A 19665-nucleotide genomic window follows, 5' to 3' on the forward strand; every position below is an offset into this window, starting at 1 on the left:
CATATAAATAAGGGTAGGGAATCTGAGCCAAGCAGAGTTATTCTGAGAGCTACTATTAGTAAGTCCCACATTACTGAACAGCTACATGTCCCCAGGAATTCACTACAGGAGAAGGTGCGGGGGCATGTAGGACACCGACAGCCAGCCTGGGAGGACCAGGCCCTGTCCTCTGCACATGGAGGCAGAGGCTCACACTCTCCGAGGGCAGGCGGGAGCCGCTGGTGCCCTGCACGTTCTTTTCCAAACACACTTCAGTTGGCTCTGCTGGTGTGAAGGTGGCCTCAGCCACAGGGGCCTGCACCTGCTGAGAGGCTGTGTCCACCTAGGCGCTCAGCAGTGGGATCTGCCAGACCATCACAGAGGACACCATCTCCTCCAGGGGCTGCTGCCGGGCTTTCCGGCACACCCGCCGGTGGCCCTGGCCCCCACACACCACCAGCACTGAGGTGGCCTTGGCCTTCCTGAGCCGACGGGCCCTGCTTCTGGGGGGGGGCAGTGGGGTCCTTCAAGAGGTCACAGGTGCTGCTGTCCTCAGACCTGTGCTCGAGTGAGCTGGAGCCCTGGGATAAGCTCAGAGACCCAGATGAAGAGGACAGGTCACTCTGGTGGTTCACTGGTCCCCAGGAGTCTGCCAACCAGATGGCTGTGTCCAGGTCGCCTTGGCTGGGACTGGCACCAGTGCCCTCAGGGGGGAGCACTTCCCTCTGGTCTTCTTCCTGGGGCTTGAGGCCAGGAGGTGGGCTGTCCCTGGCTGGGTCCTGGTCCTTCTTGTGTAACGCTGTGGCCATGACGATGGACTTGACAGGGCCGTTGTGAGCATGGTAGGAGACCATGCCTCTTCCTGAAAAGGGAGCAGGTCAACGGCCGTCAGTCCGTCAGTCAGAGAGTCAGGCAGAGAGCAGACAGCAGGGGGAACCGAGCCCCGCCCACCCAGGGCCTCTCTCCACCGAGCCGCAGCCTCGAGCGCTGACCCGTGCAGGTCCCTCCAAGAGAACGCAGGACCAGGCTTTTACATAAACAGTCTGTTTCCCGTTTTCCCTATTAAATACCTTCTCATTTGTTCTAACTTTCCTAAATCTTGACTTTTTTTTAAGGTCTTTGGATTTATTTTCCAGATCCTTCAAATTTACATCAAAGGCAAACACCAGCCCTGAATCTTCACTTTTTAAGTTCAACACTAAACTGTTGTCAGTTTTAGAAACTAAGTGACTATATTCTCAGCAGCTTCTGTCAATGTTTTAAGAATTTAACCTTTCTATTTATTTATTTGGGTCTAAGTGGTGCTGAGGATGGACCAGGCCTTCCCTGCTAGGCCAGCGCTCTACACTGAGCCACACTAGCCCCACTCTGTCCTGTTTCATTGCAGAAAGTTTCTGGGGCTTAGGAAAAATCAATTCTATGATTTTAATTAAAATCAGGACTTCTCAGTTTCCAGGAGTGAGATTCAGATTTTAAAGCATCACTGCTATCAGAGACCCCTGAGGCCTCCTGAGCACTGACCCCACCCAGGTGGGCCGGGCTGCAGACTGGGCCCTCCTCACCAAGCGAGTCTGGGCGGACAGGCCCCAGCTTCACCGGGTTCCTACTCTGGCCAAGGCGGTTGGAGTGGTAAAACCAGCCACCACCACTGCGAGACTCCAGCACTTGGCAAGTGGGGTGGCAGAGTGAAGTCTGCCGTGGCGGGCGGGAGCTGGTCTGCGGCGGGCAGCGGTGCTCACCCACGGGGAGGCCCCAGAGCCACCACTGTGGTGCCACCGCTGTGGCAGAGTGGTGCCTAGGGGAGCAGGACAGGCGACGCAGCAGCAGGACAGGAGGGCAGAGGCCCCCTGCTAGACCAGGCCCGGGCAGGGGCAGGGGCCGTGGCCAAGGACCTCAGGAGGGACAGGCAGGGAAGCCCATCGCTGAGCGTCCTGCAGATCCTCGTCCGTTAACCAGCCCCCCAGGCTGACTGCAGGATGCATGGACGTGAGGATGCTCACCACGTTTCTCAGCCTCCCCTGCCACCTCAGCCACTTTCTGAGCACTGTCCTGCCCTGCCCTGGACATTCAGGTTCTCTGTGTCCTGCTACTGAGAATGAGATGCTGGGCGAGGGTCTCTGCTCACGCCTTGCTCCTGGCTGGGTGTTTCCCAAGACGGCCTCCTGGACTGGAGGCTGGTTCTGGACTCGGGTGTTAGGTCCCAAGAGCCACAGTGCCGAGCTGCTTCCCTGGAGGGCCGCACTGAAGGGGGCCCAGCCGAGGAGCAGAGAAGCCCAGGGAGCTCCTCCAGGGCCACCACGCCCAACCGACAGAGATCAACTGGTGGGTGTGAAACGGGCTTCCAGGAGGAGCTTCTCACGGGGCCCATAACACAGGCAGCCAGACTTGCCAGGCACCATCTGCTGCCACAGCAGAGCTCACACCTGCATCCCCCACCCAGGTGAGAAGGCACACGGGAGGCTCCTGGACCTGCAGCTGGAACAAGGGCACTTGTTCCACTACACCCGGGAAGTAAGACCAGACCAACCGGCACTTCAACTGCGGAGTCTCTCCTGGGAGGGGCGTATGTGTGGAGGCGTCCACTCACCAGTCACCTTGGGGATCCCCTGCAGCCGAGGGACCGGCAGGGCCACAACCACACCCAGGCTGGTGCCGACCATCAACAAGCCGTGGCAGACGAGGAGGCTGGTCACAGAGAGCCGCTGGTGCCCTGGGCAACAGAGAGGGAAGCGGCTTTTGTGTCCTGCAGTTGGCTCATGCGGCCATGCCGGAGTAGGGCAGCGGGGAGCTGTATGCTGCCTGGAAACACCCTGGACCGGGGGCCAGTCTCCCAAGCCGACACCCAGCCTGGTGGCAGGATGAGCCACAGCAGAGCTCACACCTGTGTGTGCCCCCCACCCAGGTGAGAAGGCACACGGGGGAGGCTCCTGGACCTGCAGCTGGAACAAGGGCACTGAGGCACCGGCACCTCCCTGCTGCACCTGGCCGGCTCCTCCAGAGGGAGCCAAGCCCCTGGGCGTCCGCTGAAACCATGTGCTTCAAGGAAGTGCAGTTACACGTGTCCATGACACACACGTGAAGAGCCGTCCCTAACCACAAGGGCACACTCTGGCACACCACAGACAAGACACTGCCTGAGAGAACCCAGAGTTCTGTTCAGAGAACCTCACAGACATGGTGTCAGGACAGAGGCAGGCCGGGAGTCAGAGAGGCCCCTGAAGCCCCTTGTTCTGCGCAGCCAGGGCTCTGACCAGGCCAGACAGGGCAGTGGAGGGAGGGCCTTCCACGCACCTCTCCTCTCCAGGGCAATGCCAGAGCTGCCCCAACCCTGCCCGCTCTGCACCACTGGGAGGTAGGCAGGTCCCACGCCCCTGGGCCAAGCCAGCATCCAGGGGATGGACCCGTCTTCTGTAGACCTGAGCTGTTTTCAGTAGCTCTGCACTGACCCATTCCAGCTCCAGGGCCAAGGCAGACTGGCAGAAGTCACTCCATGAAATGTTTAGGCAACAGGAAAAATAAAGAAACAGACTCAAAACCAAGGCACTTGGTTTTATTTGAAACAGATAAAACCTGGGCTTGCCCTGTGTGAGCAAGGTGGTTTCCTTCTCAAAGCTCCCGAGAAGATTCCTCAGAACACTTGGAATGAACCACCACTTGACCCAGTTATCCACTCCATGGTATATAGACAAAGGATTTAATACCAGCACCCTGTAGGGACACAGCCACATCAACGTTTATAGCAGCTCAACTCAGAATAGCCAAGCTGTGGAACCAACCTAGGTGTCCTTCAACAGATGAGTGGCTAAAGAAAATGTGGCATCTATACAAAATGGAATATCATTAAGCCATAAAGAAGAAATTATGGCATTTGCCAGCAAATGGATATAACTGGAGACTGTCATGCTAAGTGAAATATGCCAATTCCAAAAAAACCAAGGTTGAATGTTCTCTGATATACAGATGCTAACCCAAAATAAGGGGGGAGAAGGAATAGAAGTTCATGGGATTAGACAAAGGGGATCGAAGGAAGGGAGGGGGTGGGAGCAGGAAAGACAGCAGAATGCATCAGACGTCACCCCCTCCTTCATATATGAAACATGACCAGGAAACTCCACACCACGTGCACCACAGAATGGGATCCTACTTGGAGCACGTCTTATGCCATGTATGTGCAATATGTCAAAATGCACGGCACTGTCAAGTGCATCTGAAAGGAGTAAAACAGATTTCAACAAAACAAAACAAAACAAAGCTCCTGAGACAGGCGCTGAGGCAGCTGGGGTGGATGCTCGGCAGAGGCCACACCCCTGCTGCCTCTCCGACCTCGAGCCAGGCTCAGCAGGAGTGTGGAGGAGCAGGAAGATCTTCCTGAAGCCTCAGACTGAGCCGTGGTGAGTGTTCTGAGCATTAAGTGCCATCATCTGAGGAGACAGGGACAGATGTGCACAGGAGTCCAGTGAGACTCTGGGGCCACTCCCTTCGACCCCGGGACAGTGAGAAGGAAGAGCCCCGGGCTGGTGGCAGAGGTGCACTTGGGACTGATTCGCTGCCCTGCACTTCTGTTTGGATCTCACAAACAGTGTTCTCCACAACCTGAGTGCAGGACGGAGAAGCTGCTCACCACCCGTGGGAATGGGAGGCCTCCAAGTTCACAGCTGCCCCAGGGGGGTGAGGCTGCACTCCCTGCGGCCTTCTGAGGCCGTGCCTCCTCAGCCAGGACAAGGAGGAGGGTGTGCTCAGGAACGGTTTACTCCATTCCTGTGGTGCCCCACCTGCCTGTCCCAGGGGCCTGGACTTTTGAGAGGGCCCAGACCCAATTAAAAACTATGCAAATGAATATAATGACTGTATTACGGTCGTTTTAATCTGACATTCAAAAATATTTTGGTTTGGGAAACAATCTTTTAATTTTTCTACAGAGGAATGTTTGAATTGAATTTTCCTCCACAGTGAATTATAAATTTGAAGTGTTGGCTTAGGGCTTTTTAAAAAATATTTATTTTTTTAGTTGTAGACGGACACAATTCCTTTACTTTACTTATTTTTTTGTGGTGCTGAGGCTCGAACCCAGGGCCTCGCACATGCTGGGCGAGCACTCTGCCCTGAGCCCCAGCCCCTGGCTTAGGACTCTGAAGAAACATCTGAAATATCTTTACAAACAACTTCAGAGACAACTAATGGGCTTTCAAAAGTCCCCTCTGAACAGTCAGATTTCCAACAAGGGCTTGTAATGTTGTTAAAAAGCACATCAACCAGGAGGGGGAGCTTCCCTGCTCCTGCTGGCCGCATGTCCTCCAGCTCCGCCCCTCTGTCAGGAGCTCCTGAATAAACACACAGGCCCATGCAGCCTCTAGGGCAGGAGGCCGGGTGGAGGAGGGCGGGAGGTGACCAGCAGCAGTGGGCCAAGGCTCTGCAGAGCATGGCCGGAGATCAGGTTAGTGACCAGGTGGAAGCAGGTAAAACCTGGGTTTTCTTTCCTAACTGGTTTGAAACCACTGAGGAACCAGGTAAGAGACCAGTCCCCGGGACAGCTGCTTATTCGCTTTCCAAGGGGCCCAGGGCCAGGGATGACAGCACTGCTGCCCGTGTCCTGGGATGCAAGGCCCTGGGCACTGCCAAGTCGCTAGGAGGAAACCCAGCTGCTCTGCATGTCCCTTGGCACACCCATCACCTGGCGCCCAGGTTAAGCTGCTCAATGTCCTTCAACATGCTCGGTGGCTTATTTTAAATGGAAATTTTGGTGCTTTTATTAGGTCACATCACTTCTGCGGGCTACATCTGCTCGGCAGGGACACAGAAGGGCTACATGTGACCCACACGTCCTGCTTTGTGTAGGCTGCACCATGCAGGAAACATCTGTGCCTGGTGCAAAGGACCCTGGCTGGATAAGGCCTGCAGCAGGCACAGTGCCCTCAAGTCCACAGCTGCCCATTCTTCACCCTGTGCTGGACATCCTGTGAGCAGCCCCACAAATGCACATCTCAGTCCTAAACTGTGTCCTCTCGCCGCTGGACGACACCACGTGGTGTGTGTGTGGTGGGGGTGCCACGGAAGCAGCCTGGCTACCTGGTTCCACAACTGACCCACACAGAAGGCAAAGACCCGCTCACAGGGCCCGGAGCCCCAGGCTCCAGGGTCGGAGTCGCTGCCGTCTCAAGGAAGGACAGACTGGGCGAGGCTGTGGCTGTTCCTTTTTCCTTCGAATCCTGTTCTCTGTGGGCCTGTGTTCATCGCCTGCCATCTTGAATTCTACATCCCTACGACAGCCCAGAAAGGCACCTTCGCCTCACCCTGGGGCGTGGAGTCCAGACACCAAGCACTTACACGTCAACACAGTCATGTTCACAGACCCGGCAGAGGGGACCCTACAAGACAGGAGGGGACGATCCACGCTGCACCCCGAGGACACCACCTGAGCCGGCTTCAGAGGCACAACAGACGACTCTGCCTTTGCAGTGCTGCCGAGCCCGCCCTCGACCGCCCACCTTCCCAGGGGACAGGCAGCGTGGAGCCCAGAGCCCACAAGGCCTCGTGGGCACAGGGGGCAGCTAGAGGAGAGGGCAGCCTGGGCGGGCAGGACTTGATTCTGTGATGCCACGCACACACTCCGCCCACACTGGCTGGGGCCTTCCTTTTCTCAGTTTCTTTCTGACTGTATCAGCAGAGAGAGGGACAGACACCAAGGCAGAGCAGGCCCAGCCTGCTGTGCCACAGGCATTTCTGTGGCTCTTTCTCAGGCTTCTGGAGCCATGGCCACAGTGGCTGCTGGCCCGGGAGGCCCTTTACCACCACGCCCCATCTCCAGGAGCCCTGGGCACGGCAGCCAGAGGAGTGGGTGTGTGGGCAATGGTAGATCCCACTTGTCTCCTCCCAACAGTAACAGGTCCACCAGCCGACACCTGTCCCCCGGCCTGTGCTTGAGAGCGATCTTCAAGTCCCCACCGTGTCCACATGCCTCTGGCCAGGGGCTAAGCCACTCCACTTCTCTAAACATGCACGTTATGTTACACAGGCCTTCGCTTTTCTCACTGAAAGTGTCGTCTACACATCCTGAAGACGGTTTGCACAGCTGGCCCCAAGGAAAGAAGCGTCACCACAGCACCCCACGCCTTCACCCTCACAGTCCCCAGGCCTCCACTGCCCCATGCCCTGCCCCGTCCCCATCCCTCCTGTGGAACGACACCCTCTGTGCCTTGAATCTCTATTACTGGTCTCTTACAGGGCATCATAAATGGCCACCGCTGCGGTCATGACGGGTCCACTGCCCAGCGCCTACGATGAGGTGATGCCTCAGGAGGTGAGGCCAGGAGGGGACAGGGCCTTGGGCACCAGTGGGGGTCCTGTGTGGGGTCAGACTCTAGAGCCCACTTACCTTCTGCCTGTGTGCACACATCCAGGAGCGAGCACTGGGCTCTCCTCAGGACCTGACACGCACGCACTGTGACCAGACCTTCAGAGCCAGAGCCCTGTCCTCCTTAGCCTGGGGCCTTCTGCATTCCATTACAGCAGCTGGCAGCAGCCAAGAAGCTCCCCAGGCCCCTCCCTGGCCCCAGGAACGCCCCACAACATGCCCAGCCCTCCCACCAGGCCCACCGAGCCTCCGCCCCCACCACAGGCACACGAACAGAGCACACTGCCAGTCATCTGGCCCAAGAGGGTCTGACCGCTTCGACTTGCTCTCCGTGGGCGAGGAACCAAGCACACAGAAACACCACCGAGCACAGGAGGCCGGTCACCAGCTGCTGACGGAGGGGGGGCTCTGGTCCTCAGCAGCAGCTGTGCTTTTCCAAGGTCGAACCAACTCCAGTACCTACTGCCCAGTTTCCATCCCGCCACTCCCCACTCCCATTCTTGCTCCCGTCCTCCCTCACACTGTCCAGGGCAGGCAGTCTGGAAGGAGATGCCCCCCGTTCCTCCTGCTGCCTTTCTACACTGCTGCAGACAGTCTCCAAATCCCTTTGCCAGGGCTGCCTCCCATCCTGAGCCCTCAGTGACCCAGGTCAACAACATGGCCACTCATGGCCATGACAGCCTGCAATCCTGTCCTGGGGGCCCTGCAGTCCTTTCACGCTTACCCATACACACAGGCTGCACATGCTACAGACGGGCCCCTCGCCCACACCAGCTTCACACTCGCTCACAACTGCTGCACACTCATACCACAGGGCACATGCTCACGTGTGCTAGTTCCATGCTCACGCACATAAACCTCACACAGGCCACAAGCTCACACACACGAGTGCACACTCGCAGAGCACATGTGCTCACAACAGTAGCTACAGGCCTGTGCGCAGGAAGAACATGCACACCAGGGGCTGTGAGCCTACACAGAGAAAACGACCCTCAAGTCCCAGCAGCACCCACAGGCCTCTGGCCAGGGGCTAAGGAGCTCCACCTCACGCCCTCCCTGCCCTCTGCGACCCCTCTGCTCCAGGCTCGACTCTCCCGGGCACCTCTGCACCTTGGGCTTCCTTCCTTCCTGTGTTCCTGACCTCGGGGCCTCGCTCCCCAGGGCCTGATGACATGCGGAGAAATCCCACAGCCGCCCACGCCGCCCACTCTGCCCAGGGGTCTGACTGGCTCTGCTCGGGGCCATTGGTCAGGGTGGGCTGTCCCCTGCTGGCCCCGCCCATACCTGGCAGCACGCTGTGCACAGGGGCAGTGATGTTGACGTCCTGCAGGTGCTTCAGGGTCTCTGTGTGGAAGAGACGAAGGGTGGACCCCGAGGTAAAGGCGATCCAGATCCCCACGCCGGCCACGGCCATGTGGGAGATGACCATTCCTTCTTCCTGGTGGGCCTCCAGCTGACTCTGTAGAGGGTGGTCAAAAGAAGGCCACGCCGAGGCGTCAGGTGGCTGGAGCCGAAGCTCCATGCAGTCTCCAAGGCCACCCCAGGAGACCAAGCTGAGCGATTTCTGTGGACTGCAGGGTCCAGCTGGAACCCCTCAGCGACCTGGGACAAGGAGACCATGCTCTGGAACCACGGGTCTTCCTGCAGTGGGACACCACAGGTAAACTGCTCTTGACCCTTGGCAGACCACAGTGGCCCAAGAACTCCCTGTGACACTCGGCTACCCAGGCCTCGTCAGGGGCTGAGGAGCCCTAATTGAAACAGGGCAGCCACAGAGCCCCTGCCGGGGCCTGGCCAGCACTGAGTGGCTGGCTGGGTTCAGCTGAATCTCATGGCCACAGACGTTTCACTGGGAACCGCACAGCAGCAGAGACCCAGGACCAGGGCAGAGTGGGGTGGCCTCCAGGCTGGGCACCCAGGGCTGGGACCACAAGCCTGGAGGTGTGCACTTCAGGGGGCTGACCCCCACAGGGAGCAAACCGGGTCCTGCCAGTGTGCCCTGGACAGACTGCACATGTGTCCACCCCACAGCAGCCAACCACTGCCCACTGGGGTCCCCTGTGTCCTGAGGGAAGGAGTGTGGGGACCCTGGGCAGGGCAGGGGCAACTGTAATAGGCCCTCTGCTCCGTCGTGGGCAGGGCATGAGGGCGGTGGCCTCGGTGTGGCTCTCTTCCTGGACAGGTCCTCAAGGCCCATCCGTGCTGCGGTGGCAGGACCTCACCCTTCCTTGGGCAGAACATCTCCCGCCATTTGCAGAGACCAGGTTGTCTGTCCTTCATCTTGGATGGATATGTGCAGTATTCACACCACCAATAAAACACCATGCTCGGTCACCGCGTACAGGACTTCGAGTATGTGAATAAGAAGTTCTCTTGAGGATGCACAAGCGACAGGAAATGCTGAGCAGGGACACCCGTGTCCCTTCCTAAGGAAGGAACCTGCTCCTGGGAGAACATGATCCTGTGCTTCTCCACATGCCCTCCAGGACCTGCAGCACTGGCTGGTTCCACTGGCCTTTCTCCAAGGACTTCTACCTGGGCAGCTTCTCTGCAGAACTGCCTGTGCTGAGAGCCATAGCCGAGTCCGAATGACACATGGCATTTTTGCCAGAAGGGAGTGGTTGAGAGGTGATGCCAGCAAGCCGCTGAGATGGTGACGGTTAAGTTAAGCTGTGTATTCAATTGTATATTAGACCCCTGCTGTCCGCCTCAGGCGCCGGCTACTTTGGAGTTCTCCCGGGGATTCCGGAGAGTTGGGGAGTTCCCGTAGGTTGGGGAAGTGCAGGAGGAAGGATTTCCGGTTGGTGTGTGGTGTGTGTGTGTGGGGGGGAAGGCCGCGTGGTGTGCGTGCGTGGCATTCGCGGGAGTTCGGAAATAAAGTTTGTTCCTGCTTGAGTGGCTCGTGATTTGTGCCTAGCCAGACTGCGGCAGTCTGTCCAGTTCCTTTGCCCACTGTTGGTTTGCTATGTGTACTGGACATCTGATCATATCACATGAGCTGTATTCATTTTATCTCATTCTTTCTACTTTCTTGTGCATCCTGAAGCACAGTTTTTTTTTTAATCTTTTTTTTTGAGAATTTTAATATTTATTTTCTAGTTTTTGGCGGACACCACATCTTTGTTTGTATGTGGTGCTGAGGATCAAACCCGGGCCGCATGAATGCCAGGAGAGCGCGCTACCACTTGAGCCACAACCCCAGCCCTGAAGCACAGTTTTAATTTGAGTGAAATCCAATTTCTCTCTTTTCCCACTGACACAGTTGCTTGTGATTTAGGCGTCATCTTTTTTTTTTTTGGGGGGGGGCTCTAGGGATTGAACCCCAGGGTGCTTTACCACTGAGCTATATCCCCAGCCCTAATGTCCTTCCTTCCCTCCCCTCCTCCTCCCTCCCTCCCTTTCGCCCACCCCTTCCTTTCTCCCAACGGTCTTTCTTCCTTTCTTTTCTTTCAGGTACTGGGGTTTGAGCCCCGGGATGCTCTACCACTGAGGCACATCTGCATGGCTTTTCACTTTTTAGTCTGAGACAGGGTCTCACTAAGTTGCTGAGGCTGGCTTTCAACTCACAATCCTCCTGCCTCAGCCTCCCCACCTGCTGGAATCATAGGCCAGGCCACTGCACCTGCCCAGGAGTCCTACCTAAGAAGCTGTGGCTTGGTCCGAGGTCACCAGACTGGCCCTTCGGCTTCCTTTGAGAGTGCTCATGGTTGAAGCTCTTCTGCTGGGTCTGACCCACCCACATCAGCATTTGCAGGTGGCCTGGGCCCAGGGCGATGGCTGCAGACAGTCCCCGCCACTGGGCTGTTCACAGTCGGAACATGCTCTTGCTCCTGCGCTCGCGCTCTACTTCCCTGGTCTACACGCTGTCCTTGAGCCAGTGCCACACTGCCCTGGTCACTGTGGCTGTTCAGGGAGAGGCTGAGATGGGCATGGTGAGTCCTCCAATTCTGTTGCCTTCCCACATTACTCTGGCCATGCCGGACCCCTTCATTTCACACCAAGCGCTAGGATCTGCTTGCCCCGTCTGCATGTGCTGTGGCCACCTGGGACCCTCCCTTCCAATCTACAGCCACAAGGCTCTCTGTGTCTTACAGGGGCCCGGTGTGCCCTCGCTTTGGCAAAACATTTTCTAACCATGCTTCGTGGGTCTGGCCTCACTGATGCTCTGTTTTTCTGCCCAGAACACCTGGAAAAAGGGTCAAGCCAACCCATCTCACCAGTGTGACTGGTATGAGCAGGATGAAAAAAGAATAAACACCCGAGTCTTCCAGCAACACCTGATCTCTGAAGTCGCACTGGCTCACACTCACACAGCACTTACACTTGTCAGCTGAACTGGGGCTTCACACACACCAGGCCACTTTACCCACACAACTCTCTGCCATTCCCCTGAGGCCAGAGGGCCCGCAGCAGGCCTGTGGCTCCCTGGATGTCAGGGGCTATCAGGACTGCTACCCACTCCCTGCATCCCAGACAGTGTGTCAAACAGATGAGCCAGGGCTCCAGACCTTCTCCTGCATGTGAGTGCCCCTGGACACTGCACCCCGGAGCAGGGGCTTCGGGGGCTGGCCCTCGGGTGGAGGTGGTCCTCACTGGATCACTGGGCAGGAGCTCTGCCTACTGCGAGCAGGTGAGACAGACTGACGCCAGGCAGAGCCCAGGGTCTGCTTTCAAAGCACCCTGTGTCTGACCTGCGTGCAGCGTGAGCAAGACCAGCCTCGGCTGCCCAGCTTTGTTTTCATGACTGCTGTCATTGTCCAATTTAAGCATCTTAATGAAAGATCTCATTGTACATTTGGATTGTGGTTTTAAACAAAAGTAGAAATGGTCAGTTAAAGAGCCCAGACACTAACAGACTGCCTCAGCCTTTTGTGTTCAAACATTGTGCTCCCTTTCATACAACTGGCCCTGGCCAGCATGGCCACCCACCCGAGTTGGTGAAGGCCCCTGATCACCACCCCAGTGGTGGTATTGGGCAAGAGCTGCTGCATTCAGGCAAACAGGAAAGACCGCAGCCAGAGACCTCAGGAAACTGGGCATGAGCCCATGTGCACAGCCCTTCTGGAATCCCCTGGCCGAGGCCCTCACTGAGCAGAGGGCAAAGGGGCTGGAGGCTCTGTCTGGTCACTGTTCCTGGTCAGACAAGGATCTGACCCACCTAGCCTGTGTCCTCTGCTGCAGCTGGGCTGCTGACATGGCCATCCCACTTCTGGCAGGCTGGCAGGAGCACCATATCTGGTAGCACAGGTGTCGTGCCTGCTTCAGAATGCTCTGCCAGATTCATGCGACAAACACAAGACCTGCGTACCCTGAGCCTCCTGGCCCCTCAGCCCTCCAAAGGTGAGAGCTCACGGAGCCCTCGTGAGTCGACACCACACGTCACACTGGAGTCCCACCAGAGGCAGATCAATGGCCGTCCATACCCGGCAGTCCCTGGGCAGAGGGAGGCTCAGGAAAGGCTCAGGACTGGCCCTCTCCAGGTTTAAGAGGAGGCAGCCAGGGAGCAGAGAGCCCCGAAGTGGGTCAGGAGCATGTGCTGCTGCAACACCCACAGGTTCTCGGTGGCTGAGCAAAACCTGGCTGCCTGCTGGGAAGGCTCTGTACCCATAAAGAATCCATGAGGGGGTGCAGACGTAAGTACAGGGTGCTCAGCCCACCTCACTGCAGAGAGAGACAGTGGACATTCCTCTCACTGTCCACGGGCACAAGCAGACAGGATGCTTACAAAAACTGAAAATCCAAACATGCTTTCCACAGTCACTCTTCTCCAAGACTAGAGAAGCCTATCGTGTCAGAGCTACTGTGTGGCTGTGTGGACAGGTCACTCAGGGACTCCAGGTGGTCTCTACATCAGAGCCTGCACCCACTCCAGGAGGGACAGCAAGCAGCCACATCCCTCAAGGTGCAGCTTCAAAGGGCTAGCCATGTGCTGGGGCAGCTGCCTTCCCAAGGGCTACCAGAGCCCAAGATCATACCCGCTGCAACCACTACTACAGGACCAGACCCCCTACAGCCACTCCTGCAGGACCAGACCCCCTACAGCCACTCCTGCAGGACCAGGCCCCCTACAGCCACTCCTGCAGGACCAGGCCCCCTACAGCCACTCCTGCAGGACCCGACCCCCTACAGCCACTCCTGCAGGACCCGGCACCCTACAGCCACTCCTGCAGGACCCGACACCCTACAGCCACTCCTGCAGGACCCGACACCCTACAGCCACTCCTGTAGGCCCAGGCCCCCTATAGCCACTCCTACAGGACCAGGCCCCCCACAGCCACTCCTGCAGGACCCGACCCCCCACAGCCACTCCTGCAGGACCCGACCCCCCACAGCCACTCCTGCAGGACCCGGCCCCCCACAGCCACTCCTGCAGGACCCGACCCCCTACAGCCACTCCTGCAGGACCAGACCCCCTACAGCCACTCCTGCAGGACCAGACCCCCTACAGCCACTCCTGCAGGACCAGACCCCCTACAGCCACTCCTCCAGGACCAGGCCCCCTACAGCCACTCCTCCAGGACCAGGCCCCCTACAGCCACTCCTCCAGGACCAGGCCCCCTACAGCCACTCCTGCAGGACCAGGCCCCCTACAGCCACTCCTGCAGGACCAGGCCCCCTACAGCCACTCCTGCAGGACCAGACCCCTACAGCCACTCCTGCAGGACCAGACCCCCTACAGCCACTCCTGCAGGACCAGACCCCCTACAGCCACTCCTCCAGGACCAGGCCCCCTACAGCCACTCCTGCAGGACCAGGCCCCCTACAGCCACTCCTGCAGGACCAGGCCCCCTACAGCCACTCCTGCAGGACCAGGCCCCCTACAGCCACTCCTGCAGGACCAGGCCCCCTACAGCCACTCCTGCAGGACCAGACCCCTACAGCCACTCCTGTAGGACCAGACCCCTACAGCCACTCCTGCAGGACCAGACCCCCTACAGCCACTCCTGCAGGACCAGACCCCCTACAGCCACTCCTGCAGGACCAGACCCCCTATAGCCACTCCTGCGGGACCAGACCCCCTACAGCCACTTCTGCGGGACCAGACCCCCTACAGCCACTCCTGCGGGACCAGACCCCCTAAAGCCACTCCTGCGGGACCAAAAACCCTACAACCGCCCCGAAGGGCCAGACCCTATAACCACTACTCCTGCAGGCCAGACCCCCTACAACTGCCCCTGAAGGGCCAGACCCCTTAGAAGTGCTCTGCCGGGATGGGCAGCCGCCACCTGCTGGAACCTTGCCAGCTGTACCTGGGCTCTGCCCCCAGTGCCCGCTGTGCCTGTGTGCCTGCTGTCTGTGCTTCAGCACTGCCACCACATCCTCAGGAAGGCCCCCCCGGCAAGCTGAGACATCTCAAGTGACCTCTGAGGTCGAGCTCTCATTTGTGGACAGAAGAGAAAGAATGCAGGACTCTCCAGAGGACACAGGGAGGGGGACATGAGAAAGGCAGTGTGAGCAGCAGGGGCTGCCCGGGCTGGAGGAGCAGAGCTCTGGCTGGGGGTGCACCTGAGGGCATGGAGGGGCACTGCCCATCAGGACTTGCCCTGGCCTGGCTCCCACTGCCTGTCAGATGCACCAAGCTCCATGTCCCCGGTCTTCCACTCCCTGCTGTCCTCCACCCGCCCTGGCCCAGCTGCCAGGGTGGCCCCTGTAGACTTGGCCACGTCACCTCACCTGTGTGTGCCCTTCACGCCCCCTAGGCCAGCAGAGATGGAGCCATTACTACTGTCTCCATGTTCTCTGTTGTCCCCCACTAGAAGCCAGACTCCCCAGGACAGACAAACAAGGGGGAGAACGATAGGACCCTGCGCAAGCCCTCCCTGGCAGTAGGTGGATCAGCGTGCGGCCACTCACCTGCAGCCCCAGCACACAGACACCTGCGTGCTGCACAGCCGACTAGAGCGCGTCTGCAGGGGTAAGAGCGGGGACAGCAGAGATGGGTTATGTGCTGGGCACTCAGCAGCATGCCCGCAGTGGTCAGCTCTCAAAACCAGGTGTGGAGGCAGGAGCGCGGGGAGAGCAACCCCAGATGCACAACCCAGCTAGACCCCTGGCCAGTCTGCATTGGCCCTCAGCAAATCCCACACCCGAGCTCCCTCACACAGACCCCAGCAGCCAGTGGCTGAACTGGCGGGAGGTGGGTCTGTTCCACTGCTTTCCTCCCCCCTGCCCCCAAGCAGTCGTCCCACTGCACCTGAGATCATGGCACCCAGACCAGGGTGGCCACCACATCACAGCCCTCCCAGGAGTCTCTGCGGGCAGACGCACACCAGGTGTCACCACGCCAGCCCAGGAGCGTCCTCTCCGGGAAAAGCCAGCCAGAAAGAACACCATCGCTCCCACTTCCAACTGCCCCAGCACCTGCGTGGGTGCCACCTTTACCTGGGGCGGCCCGTCTTTGCAGCTCTTTCTCATGACATGAGAGGTATATTCACAAAACAGAGCAGAAAGCCCCCCCCCCCCCCGCAAGAGTCACCAGACCTGCCTCGCGTCCCGCCTTTGCTTGCCCACACTCGGTTGTGTTTCCAGGGCTAGTCCATCCAGAAGGAACAGAATGGAACAGAAAGTTTCTGACTGGACCAGAAGAGCAAACGGAGCTACGAGTCAAACCAACTGTTCCCAAAGGTCAGAAGGAAGAGTGGGGTAAAGAGGAGAAGAGCACCTGCCCAAGTCCCAACATTGTATTTCATGCACACAAGTTCAAACTTCCAAGTCACTTTTATTTGGTACTGGGGATTGAACCCAGGGGCACTTAACCACTGAGTGACATCCCAGGTCCTTTTTATTTGTTAACCCAGGGTCTTGCTAAGTTGCTGAAGGTCTCACTAAATTGTTGAGGCTGGCCTCAAACTCATGATCCTCCTGCCTCAGCCTCCCCAGGTCACTGGGATTACTGGTATTTACCCACATGCAGGGTGAAAAGTCACTTTTATAATAAGATATTAAGGCTATGGGAGTTTAAGTAACTTGTGAAAATCCCCCCAGGGCTATAGTCCCTTCCTGCACTTAGATACCTACTGCTGAGAGTTCACATCCCAGTAGAGGGGCTGGAGGAGGAGTGGGATGCCACAGTTGTCACACTCCTAGCTCTGGGAGCTGAGACGTGCAAGTCCAGACTAAAATCCCTACAAGGAAGGAAAAGAGTGGGGACAGGTCAGACCTTCTGCCCAAGCCAGGAGGCAAGGATCTTCCTGGAAAGGCCCAGAGTCCAGCTCAAGTGCCGGGCTGGAAAGAGCCAGGAGAAATGCAGGGGGCTGGCGTCTGGAACTTGGGAGAGGGGTGGCCTGGTCACTCCTGTCCATGGCATGGGCAGGCCTTAGAACAAAGGAAACCCACACCTGCAGTGTTGAACAGGGGCTGACTGGGGGAAGGGAGGCCAGGGCACGGTAGGTGTCTGCAGGAAGGCTCTGTGGCTGGGGACAGGATGAGCAGCAGCAGCAGGTGTGGGGGCAAGGCTGCAGCTGTCGGCCCTGGGCAGACTCCTTCAGGGCAGTAGGTGGCCCTTAGCATGTCCTGCTGCCCCCTCTCCCACTCACCTGCAGACTTAGTCCCATGGAGCCCTGGGGAGGATGTCCTAGGTGGCCACTCTGGTTCAAGGCCAGGGGCCAGTGGGATCCCTGTGCGAGGATTATTAAGACCATCCTCAAACATCAGGAGGAGGCCCCCATCCAGCAGGCTCCAGATAAACACGTGCCCCTCGTCCCTGTGGTGTCCATCCCTCTGGTGGCCCTTTCCCGGATCCTGGACCACTGTCCACGTGCAGGGGATGGTCCTGGCTCTACTCCTGCCCTGGCTGGAGGGGCGGCCTCAGTCCTGAGCACCAGATCCAAGGGCCAGGAGGCAGCAGCCACGCCTTGGTGACCACAGCGCACACCCTCCTTCCCACCCGGGCCCTCAGGAGAGGTGCCAGGAGGACAGCAGCCACTCCACAGCAGTGAGGCTCACCCTGCGGCAGAGCTCCCAGAGCGGCACCTGGGGAGCAGCCTTCTGAGGCCTCAGGGTGGCTTGGCAGGAAAGGTGCCACCAGGCCACACCTGTGGTGGGTGCTGGGCAGAGCCCAGACTCGATTTCTCTCCACTCACTCTGAACTGGCTGCTGGTCACCCCACCATCCCTGCACCCTCAGCAGCTTGCTCTTGTCCATGTCCAGTACTGGGCTCAACATATCAACAGGAACTGATATCCCGTTCTGCCAGCACCCCTCTGCTGGGCCCCAGCATGCCACACTCTGCATTCCTCTCTCCACCAGTCCTGCCCTCTGCTCCCCTGCGGGCCTGCCCCTTCCTTGGTGAGCTCAGTCAGCCTGCAGCTTCACCGCCACCTGGACAGGGTGACCTCACCAGCACTGTGCTCCTCAATGCAGCTGCCTGTAGCACGTTCCCAGGGGCACCTGGAAAGTTCCCACCATGTGACCCAGGCCCAGCTCCGCCACCCACTGCCCACCAAACCAAGCACCCTGGGAGCCATCCCCCATCCTTCCTTACTCTCAAGCCCAGGACCAAACCAGGAGCAGATACAGTCAGCAGCCTTCAACTCTGTCCACACACCACTGACCCTGGCTGCCTCCCAGCGTGCACCACCGCACCTGTGCCCAGAGCCATGTGAAGTCTCAGGTACACCTCCAGGCCTCCGTCTGGGCCTCTGCAGGGTCACTTCTCAGTAACCCAGAGGACAGTCCTACAAAACGTGAGCTGACTGGCTCGACACCCTCCAGGCATTCTGTCACAAACCCTCCGCTGCTCTGTCACTCTGACCTTCCGTGGCTTCCCGTCACACTCGGAACCTCCACGGGCCTTCTTCATCTCTACTGCCCAGCTGGCCACAAGCCCAGGCACGCTGCCCCAGGATGCCCTTCACTGGCCTTCCTGTTGACTTTGGGCATGCCTGGCACCCCCTCCCCTGGCCCTATACTCCTTCTGCAAGGAATGCCCTTGCCAGGGGTACCAGTTGGACCTGGCCACTTCCCTCAGTGTTTCCACTGCCCCACACAGTTCTAGGTGGCCAACGTGTGGGACAGTAGGCATGCTTGGGAAAGGATGTCCACCTAGGTCCACCTGAACCCCCAAGGGAAATGAGCCATCTGCAGAAGCACTTGGCTACGAAACTAGCAATCTCCAGACAAGTGCACACAACTTCCGTCCCCCCCAGTCCACAAGGTCACCAGAGCCCCCATCTTCTGCGGGCCTGCTCCTGTAGACACACGGGGTTTGGAAGCAGCTCCTTACCACAGGAGCCACAGGCCAACCCAGCTCTCCCACGGCAGACTGCACATCCTGGAAAGCCGAAGACCAGCTTTCCAGGGACTCTGTCTGGCAAGGCTGCACCTTTCCTTCCCTCCTATTAAGTCAGAGAGAAACGCAGGTCTCCACTGTCCTCCCGGAGCAGAGGGCCTCCCTCTTCCCAGCAGGCGCCCCCAACTTCAGACCCTGGGGCCTGGGCCAGAAGCTGAGAACTGTGCCACTCTGGGTCCTCCCAACCCCACAGAAGAGCTCAGACTTGAGCTCCACTAAGAGCGGTCACAGGGCCAGAGCTCCCAGAGCCAGCAATTCTCCTTGACTGCACTCTGCAGCGCCCTGCTGGCTGAATTCAGAGCCCACACGTGACATCGCGAAGCTCCTCTGAGGATCAGCTGCATGCTGGGCAGGGATAAACACTGCTGCTGGGCGTGGGCTGCTTCCTACTGGACTGCTGAGTCCAGGGCTGGAGAACAGTCATGAATGGGCTTCCTCATCACCTCTTCAGCAAGAGGGCCGCCCTGCAGTGGGAAGGAAGCAAGTGGGCCTGGCCAGAGCAGAGGCTACTACACGGCCCTGGCAAAATCCTGCCCACCTTGCCCCCGACAGGGCCAGGCTCAGGCTGCCCACACTGTGAGGAACAGACCTGCGACATCCCCATGCAGAAAGCCTGGACTTGAGGGCCATCATCACCAGCTCTGGATCCCCTGGGTGGGCTGGGCTCGCCCAACAGGCTTCCTACCACCCTCCTGCACACGCCCTACATTCCCAAGCCACTTGGAGCCACCTCTGCAGGGAAGAGGAGCACAGCCCAATTAGGTGGGATCAGACCACTGCCCAGATGTGCTGGAAATCCAGTGGCCCAGCCTATCCAGAAACCAGAGCCTTCAGCCCTAGCTTGCAGCTTCTGCTCAAGTGGGCATGGAACACCACCCAGCGTACCAGTACCCTTTCAAGTCACCTCCTCATGTTCCTAAAGGTAGCCAGGAAACAAACTGAAATCCTTGCTGTTCTCCTTTCATAAAAATTAAAACATAAGACATAAGTGTGCACAGAACATTTTTATCAAAATATAATTCCAGGGTCATGGGAGTAGCTCAGT

The 19665-nt window shown here is 58.4% G+C and overlaps 1 protein-coding gene across 1 annotated transcript; it reads right to left on the minus strand.

The window, feature by feature from the left end:
* Positions 1 to 281: 281 nt before the first annotated feature.
* On the minus strand, positions 282 to 9021 carry LOC308635055 (rho guanine nucleotide exchange factor 10-like; the record flags this gene model as incomplete). Its single annotated transcript, XM_081269319.1, has 3 exons — positions 8615 to 9021; positions 2567 to 2689; positions 282 to 841 (listed from the first exon to the last, which is right to left on the minus strand). Exons 1-3 carry the CDS (start codon positions 8850 to 8852, stop codon positions 282 to 284), a joined length of 921 nt encoding a protein of 306 aa, XP_081125445.1. The 5' UTR covers positions 8853 to 9021.
* Between the last annotated feature and the right edge of the window lie 10644 nt (positions 9022 to 19665).

The sequence above is a fragment of the Spermophilus citellus genome, assembly GCF_964194105.1.
Source record: "Spermophilus citellus genome assembly, chromosome: 16".
NCBI lineage: Eukaryota > Metazoa > Chordata > Mammalia > Rodentia > Sciuridae > Spermophilus > Spermophilus citellus.